We start from the raw sequence: 8,470 nt of genomic DNA, 5'->3' as shown, positions 1-8,470 counted from the left end.
GAAGAAGGCGAGTGGCCCTGGCAGGTGAGCCTGCACGCGCTGGGCCAGGGCCACCTGTGCGGGGCCTCGCTCATCTCCCCCAGCTGGATGGTGTCCGCCGCGCACTGCTTCGTCGACGACCGAGGATTCAAGTGAGCCACGGGGTGGGGGTGACGGGGCTCTGGGAGGCCCTCCCGTGGGTTCTGGGGCTGGAAGGCCTGTGTCTGAGTCATGAAGGTGGGCAGGCGCTGGCGCTGGGGCGGGGCCGGGCTGGAGGGCGCGGACACCCAGGATGCGGCTACTCACAGCAATAATGAAAACAGGCGTCTCGTAGGGGCTCCCTCTCAGGCTAGCGCCACCTAAGTCAGTGTTGGCGAACCTATGACACGCGTGTCAGAGGTGACACGCGAACTCATTTTTTTGGTTGATTTTTCTTTGTTAAATGGCATTTAAATATATAAAATAAATATCAAAAATATAAGCCTTTGTTTTACTATGGTTGCAAAGATCAAAAAATTTCTAGATGTGACACGGCACCAGAGTTCAGTTAGGGTTTTTCAAAATGCTGCCACGCCGAGCTCAAAAGGTTCGCCATCACTGACCTAAGTGTTTTCCTAGCGACCCGGTCAGGCAGGTCTGCTCACGTGGCATTTTACAGAAACGTAGGTTCAGGGAGGTAAGCACGTCGCTGCACTTAACGGGCTCCCCGGGACTTGCTCAGACCAGCCGAGCAGCGACCGGCAGGTGGCCACGGGCAGGTATTCACACTCCCAGGCCTCAGGCTTCTCAGTGGCACTGGGAGTTCGTTTCCTTAGATGGTGAAGATTAAACATGAAGTGCTGGGCTCTGCGTCTGTGCACAGTAGGTGCTCGGCACGTTGTAACCGCAGGTCCGGGTCAGCCTCGATCCCAGCACCGGGACGGTCCCTAGGAAGGGTTGTGCTGGGGTCTCAGGACGGGCTGGCCAGTGGCTTCAGGAGGGAGTCTAGGGGACAGCTTGCTCCTGGCGCTGTGGGCACAGGGCACAGACATTCCCACGCTCCAGGGGTTCCCACGCTCGGGGCCTTCCTGTGAGCTTGTGCTGCTCCGCCACACGCTCCGTGAGGAGCCTGGGCTGCCAGGGAGAGGGCAGCCATGGGATTCCCGAGGGACAGGGCCTGTGGCACCACGGAGTTCCCAGGCGCAGATGTGGGCATGGTCAGACGGCACATGGGTGGAGGGAATGGAGTCGGCACTGTGGTCCCTGGGGCCTTGCTGGGCAGTGCGGCCTCGCGCACCTGACTGTCCTTCCTCTTCCCATTCTGTCAGCTTCACTCCAACTCCACCGTGGGCAGAAGTGACTAGAATTCTGCCCGAGGTCTGGGGAGGGCGGCTGTGAGGCATGCCTTGTGGGCAGGGGCGTCTGGTCTGGGTGTGATATGTGAGGGCGTTTGTCACCGGACCAGGAGCCAGACCTGAGACGGAGGGAGAGCTGTGAGCAGAGGCAGGTGTGGAGAGTGCAGGGACCTGGAGCGCGGTCACTACGGACGCATTTCTAGGTCTCAGATGCTCGCAGTCCTTCCCAAGAGGAGGTATCATGTTGTGGCTGAGGGCCTAGGTTGCTGGTTTGGATCATCTGTGACTTGTTAGCTCTGTGATCTTGGGTGAGCAAGTTACTTAGCCTCTTTGTGCGTGAGTCCTCATCTGAGAATGGGCGGCCCCACCTGGAAGGGCTTTTCGGGAGAGAAAATGACATAACCTGTGGACCTAGAGGAATTCTTGGCGAGCGGTCAGCCCCATCCGACTGTTGACCTCCCCCAGTGTCCTCTCCCACACCAGGGCAGTCACCGGGATCTCGGTGCCACACCTCCCGGCTGGCTTCTGTTACTGGTAGGAGTGCACCTGAAACAGGTAGAGACGAGGTTGGCTCAGACAATGAAGACCGTCCTCAGCTGGGTACCATGTCTTTAGAGCAGGGGTCCTCAAACTACGGCCCGTGGGCCACATACAAATACAAATATTGTATTTGTTCCCGTTTTGTTTTTTTACTTCAAAATAAGATATGTGCAGTGTGCATAGGAATTTGTTCATAGTTTTTTTTTAAACTATAGTCCGGCCCTCCAACGGTCTGAGGGACAGTGAACTGGCCCCCTGTTTAAAAAGTTTGAGGACCCCTGCCTTAGAGGGAAGACGCTGTGGCTGGAGTTGGGGTTGCTGGGTGAGTGGGCCTGGCTGGGGCAGGGGTGGAGAGTCTTGGGGCACAGGGCTCCGCAGCAGCACAGGGCTGACAGAGGGACGTCCGTGGCAGGTGATGGGATCCCAGGAAGATGGAGCCAGAGGGGACAGGGGACTCCCCTCCTCCCCCACCCTGTCGTATCCTTCCATCCGCAGGCCCTGGCCTCCTCCGTATCCCGGGAGCTGCTCTGCCCTTTCCCACTCACAGGGCCTCCGCCTCGGCGCCCCGGCCCAGGTGGCTGCAGCAGCCCTGCCTGATCTGTCGCTTCCTCTGAGCACTTCCAGTCTGTACTCCCCAGTGCCAGAGCCGTCTTTCCAATGAGCTACCCTGATCCTGTCAACCCTTCCTTATATGCCAGCCGTGGCTCCCAGGGTGGCATAGAAATGCCACAGCGTGACCCACACGCCACTCCATCCCGTCTCTTCAACCTCAGCCACCTGTCCTGGCCTCACACTGTCCGTATGTTCAATTTGGGGGGCGTCCTACACATTCCCTTTGCTCTCTCTGTTTTTGTTTTTAAGTATATTTTATTGATTTCAGAGAGGAAGGGAGAGGCAGAGATAGAAACATCAATGATGAGAGAGAATCATTGATCAGCTGCCTCCTGCACACCCCACACTGGGGATCAAGCCCGCAACCCAGGCATGTGCCCTGAGGAATTGAACTCCTACACATTCCCTTTGCTCTCTCTGTTTTTGTTTTTAAGTATATTTTATTGATTTCAGAGAGGAAGGGAGAGGCAGAGATAGAAACATCAATGATGAGAGAGAATCATTGATCAGCTGCCTCCTGCACACCCCACACTGGGGATCAAGCCCGCAACCCAGGCATGTGCCCTGACCGGGAATTGAACCGTGACCTCCTGGTTCCTAGGTCGACCCTCAACCACTGAGCCACGCCGGGCCCTCTTTGCTCTCTCTCTCTGAATATGCTGCTTTCTCCCCACCTGTCGATCTGACCAAGTCCTATTAGGTCTCCAAGGCCTGGTCCATGACCCGCTCCCTGTCCCGCCTCCCGCTTCCACTCCATGCTCTCCTGTAGGGTCTGTCCACCCCTCTGAGGGACACTTCGTGCACTGTGTCGTGGCCGTTCTTGGTCCCTCCCCACGTTCACTGTGAACTCAAAGACTCGGTCTAGTGCAATTCCTAGAACATCAGAGATGCCCAGTAATTATTGAGTAAAGAAATAGATGAATGGATGAGGACATGGCTGACTATGAGGATGATGGGGGGAAGTTAGAAAGGGTGAGGCAGAATTAGTGGGGGATGTGGAATGCCAGTTGGTGAGGTGAGGCTGACTGGGTAGGTCTGGGGACTCAGGTTAGGTTGTCGAGTATGACAAAAAGGTCCTTAGGGAGCTGTTATCTGGCAGCAACAGATTAGAGTGAAACCAGAGGCCAAAAGGTCTGGGTGTGAGACTCCGTAGGGAGGGGCGGCAGGAATGGAGGGTGGGGGTGGGGTGGGTGCTGAGTCAAAAGAGGGCTGCCGGACCTGGCTCTGGGCAGGGCTCTGGGAAGGGACGGGTTGACAGGCACCCGAGGGTGAGTCTGCAGGGCTGGGTTGAGTTGCCTCCTGACTTCCTGAGAGGTTTGAGATCATATGCGTTTTCTGTTTTAAAGACCTATTTTCCCAGTTTTTTATTTTGAAAAAAAAAAATTCAGACCTACAACAAAGTTGCGAGTATCATGAAAGAATAAAAAGTACAGTGGACTCCCTCATATCCTTTATCTGTTTCACTAATTGTTGAATTTTACCACATTTGTTTTAGTTTTATCTCTTCGCGCATGCCCATGCACACACATATTTTGTTTTAAACTTCACGTTATATTTTATTTTCTATTTTTTTATTGATTTCAGAGGGGAAGGGAGAGGGAGAGAGAGATAGAAACGTCACTGATGAGAGAGAATCATTGACTGGCTGCCTTCGGCATGCCCCACACTGGGGATCGAACCTGAAACCCAGCCATGTGCCCTGACTGGGAATCGAACCCGTGACCTCCTGGTTCATAGGTCAACACTCAACCACTGAGCCACGCTGGCCAGGCCTCATTGGTTTTCTTTGGTCTCTTTTAAATCTGAAACAGCTCCCCCAAGCCTTTAATTTTTGGTCTACGTTGGCATTGCATTTTTTAAAAGTCCCGCCCAGTTATTTTATAGACTGTCTCTCAATTTGGGTTTTTCTGATTGTTGTTTCTCGATTAGAGTTCGGTTACACGTTTTTGTAGGAAACACTGCCTCCTCGGTAATATTGTGTCCTCAGAAAGCAGATGGTATCCGACTGGGAGGAAAGTTGGTTTACGTGGTTAAGGTGGTGTCCCTGGGTTTCCCCACCCTAGAGGTACTTCCCCCCGGGGCTGTGAATAAATAATCTTGGATGACACTTTGAGTCAGTGTGAATATCATGTTCCCCAGCAATCTTTTACCTAGTGGTTGTAGCATTCCTTAATGATTCTTTTTAAAATAAATATGTATATTTATTGATTTCAGAGAGGAAGGGGGAGGGAGAGAGAGATAGAAACATCAATGATGAGAGAGAAACATTGATCGGCTGCCTCCTGCATGTCCCACACTGGGGATGGAGCCCACAACCCGGGCATGTGCCCTGACCGGGAGTTGAACAGTGACCTTCTGGTTCATAGGTCGATGCTCAACTGCTGAGCCACGCTAGCTGGGCTCCTCAATGATTCTTGCATGTGTTGGTTACTGCTGTGGTGGGTGCAACTTATCACCCTTTCTCCTGTATTTATTAGCTGGTTTTTCTGTAAAGCATACCTTTCCTCCTCCTCATTAATTTTTTGGAATGATTTTTTAGACTCAGGATGAACTCATGGGTTTCCGTTCCCCCTTCTCTGTTATTCAGCGTGTGCAGTAACGAAGCCTGTGGTGTATGTGCGCGTTCAGAGGTTCCTGAGTTTGGCCCGTGAGCGCCTTGCCCTGCTGGCTCATCGTTGTTTGAGACCCCACTCACTTCCGTTAAATACACGGTCTAGGCTGGCTTCATTGTTTCCTTGCTCCAGACCGGAAAACAGCCATTTCTCCAGGGAGCCTTGGTTCCTTTGAATGGAGAAGGATATTTAGAAACCAAGTTCTGGCTGGTATTGGGGATGTTACTGCTTTTAGGGTGCGTTTGTGGAAAAATCAGGAGTGTGTACTGCTACCCTGTGTGTCAGCAGCACAGGGCTCTTCCTCTGCCCCCTCCTGATTTGTGGCCCCCTTTTCCCACGTCAGAATTTGGCCCCCCAACATCAGTGTCTTGTCCTTATGTGTTCAGCCCTCTAGTAAACACGAGACACTTCCAGAATTGCTACCTCGATCCTGCTACCAGCAGCAAACCCGATAGGTCAAGTTCAATGCATTTTTCAAGTCTATTGGTACCTAGAGTAGACGCCACTGTGTTAGAAAAGCATTTGGATTGAGTTCTGTGTTATTCCTTCTGTGAAAGATGAGATTAGTAAGATATAATAAGGTATTTTTTGGTAAACAGATAAAAAATGAATTAAAAGAGGGATTGGGGGTTGAGTGAGGTGGTAGGAGGCACCTAGTTTCCAGTTGAGGGCGGTGGCCAAGCAGGAGCCACACTCCCCTCACAGTGTGTGACAGGTGAGTGGCAGGTGAGTGGCAGGTGGCTCACGGGGTGCTCTCTGGCTCCCTCTGCAGGTACTCCGACCACACCATGTGGAAGGCCTTCCTGGGCCTACACGACCAGAGCAAGCGCAGCGCCTCGGGGGTGCAGGAGCTCGGCCTGAAGCGCATCATCAGCCACCCTTCCTTCAACGACTTCACCTTCGACTACGACATCGCGCTGCTGGAGCTGGAGCGGCCGGTCGAGTACAGCAACACCGTGCGGCCCATCTGCCTGCCCGACACCTCGCACGACTTCCCCACGGGCAAGGCCATCTGGGTCACCGGCTGGGGCCACACCTATGAGGGAGGTGAGCTGGCCTGCCCCGCCTCCCTCCCCTGGTAGGACCAGACTGTCCAGAGTGAGGGGAGGGTTTTGCGGGGGGGAGGTTTAGAGGACTGGGAGGCCGGGCTCTGGATGGACATCCTGGTCGCATGACTTTGGCGAGTTGCTTAAACTCTGAGCCTGTTTATTCGCCTGTAAAATGAAGATAAAGGGTATCAGTGAACATAAGAGCACTGTGTGGAAACAGTGTGATTTAGGGGCCTGTGGAGCGGTGCCTGTATCGGGGACCAGTGGTGGGAGCCCGGCCTCCTCTCTCCTTCTGCCTCCATGAGGGCCCTTAATTGGTAAATGTTGTATTGAAGCACTCAGTTTTGATCTGCTATACTACACTTCTGGAACCTGTAGACTATGGAGAGGAAAGAAAAATAACCTGACTTAAGGCATTTTATGGTGCTTTCTTCCTCCTTTTTTTTTTTTTAATCCTCACCTGAGGATATATTTCCCATTGATTTCTAGAGAGAGTGGAAGGGAGGGATGAGGGGAGGAGAGAGAAAGAGAGAGAGGGAGAGAGAGAGAGAGAAACATCGATGTGAAAGAGACACATCGATTGGTTGCCTCCCGCATGCACGCCTACCTGGGGAACCTGCAACCAAGGTACATGCCCTTGACTGGGAATCGAACCCGCGACCCTTCGGTCCAAGGGCCAGCGCTCTAACCACTGAGCAAACTGCCAGGGCCGCTTTCTGTTCCTTATTCTCACAGCTGTTCCGTGGTGTATAGGGGGTCTTTTGGGGCCTGCCACCTAATGGCTTACGTGGCTGCACAATCGCCGACGGCAGATGCGTCATCAGTTACTTAGCCGTTTGTCCGCCTCAGGCTTGGGTTGTGTTCAGAATGTTGTTAGTCTAGTTATTGCTGCGGGAGCACCTTGGAGGGTGCCGTCCCCATGTGGCGTGGCCCCAGGAGCCCGCCTGCCCACCCAGCTCAGCCCGCCCTGCCCTCTCGCCAGGCACCGTGGTGCTGATCCTGCAGAAGGGCGAGATCCGCATCATCAACCAGACGACCTGCGAGAAGCTGTTGCCGCAGCAGATCACCCCGCGCATGATGTGCGTGGGCTACCTGAGCGGGGGCGTGGATGCCTGCCAGGTGGGTGCTGGGCGCCGGGCGGGGTGGGCCTGGGAAGGTGGGCAGGACACTCAGGACTTGTCTCTCCTCAGGGCGATTCCGGGGGCCCCCTGTCCAGCGTGGAGGCGGATGGGCGGATCTTCCAGGCCGGCGTGGTGAGCTGGGGCGAAGGCTGCGCTCAGAGGGACAAGCCAGGCGTGTACACGAGGCTCCCGATTTTTCGGGACTGGATTAAAGAGCAGACTGGGGTGTAGAGGCAGGGGCCATCCACTGGTCACCCCAACGTGCACCCCTGCGGGCTGAGCACCGGTCGCTACCTGCACCCCTGCCTCCGGCCCCCCACAGACTGAGCTGAATCCCCAGGACTCTGGAGATGGAGGACCAGCCAGCAGAGCCTCTCACCTCCCTCAATCTCCGAAGTGGGGCTGGGAGGTGGGGAGAGGAGGATGCCGGCGCTGACCTGGAGCAGAGGCCTGTGACCGCAGCCGGTCCCTCCAGCCCGAGGCAGCCGGGCCCGTCCCTGGACATCGGCTTCCTCGCCTCTGATCCAGGCCCAGCCCCCATGCTGCCCCGGAGAGGGGCTGGGCGCTGTGGCTCCTGGGGACACGCTCTTCAGGAAGCCGGGCCCGGAGGACCCTGGACGACAGACAGGTCTACGACGCGAACTGTTCTACCAGCTCCCAGCTGGGGTTCAGAGTGTGTTTGTGTGTTTGAGTAAAATACTTTATTTCTTTTTAAGTATTTTTGTTCTTACTGCAGTGCTGACCCTGGACCAGGCTGAGAGTGGGGGCCACAGGGCTCAGGGCCTTCTCCGGCCAGCAAGGGCTGGGTTTCTGCTCGTACCTGTAGCTTCCGAGAACAGGGCCTGGTGCCCTGCTTTGTCTCAGAAAGAAAGGAGGAAGTAGAACTTTCCATTAGGTGGGGAGGTGGTTACATATACGGTGTGTGTGTATGTGCTTACAACTTTCCATTAGGTGGGGAGGTGGTTACATATACGGTGCGTGTGCATGTGCTTACATGTGTGTGTGCTTACACATGTGTGTGCATGCTTACATGTGTGTGCGTGGGTGTGCTTACACATGCAGGCATGAGGGGTCCTGCGACCTTGGAGGAGTCGTGCTGCCTTGCTTACAGGCTCTCACCTCTCTAGTCCATCCATAATTCTTTGAGTTCTTAATTATTATTTAAAACTAGAGCCCCGATGCACGAAATTCGTGCAAGAGTAGGCCTTCTTTCCCCCAGCTGC

At 54.5% G+C, this 8,470-nt stretch overlaps 1 protein-coding gene across 1 annotated transcript in view; it reads left to right on the top strand.

Moving 5' to 3' along the window:
• Positions 1-7,962, top strand: part of ST14 (suppression of tumorigenicity 14 (colon carcinoma)) — a 22,011-nt gene extending 14,049 nt beyond the window's left edge. Inside the window, exons 15-18 of the mRNA XM_014537045.1 lie at positions 1-131; positions 5,850-6,124; positions 7,109-7,245; positions 7,317-7,962. The exon at positions 1-131 is cut by the window's left edge and continues 3 nt beyond it. Coding sequence (XP_014392531.1) covers positions 1-131; positions 5,850-6,124; positions 7,109-7,245; positions 7,317-7,478 — 705 coding nt within the window. The 3' untranslated portion in view covers positions 7,479-7,962. The remainder of the gene's footprint in view (positions 132-5,849; positions 6,125-7,108; positions 7,246-7,316) is intronic.
• Positions 7,963-8,470: the final 508 nt, after the last annotated feature.

The sequence above is a fragment of the Myotis brandtii genome, unplaced genomic scaffold (genome assembly GCF_000412655.1).
Source record: "Myotis brandtii unplaced genomic scaffold, ASM41265v1 scaffold170, whole genome shotgun sequence".
Classification (NCBI taxonomy): Eukaryota; Metazoa; Chordata; class Mammalia; order Chiroptera; family Vespertilionidae; genus Myotis; species Myotis brandtii.
This window is presented reverse-complemented; position numbering and strand designations above follow the sequence as displayed.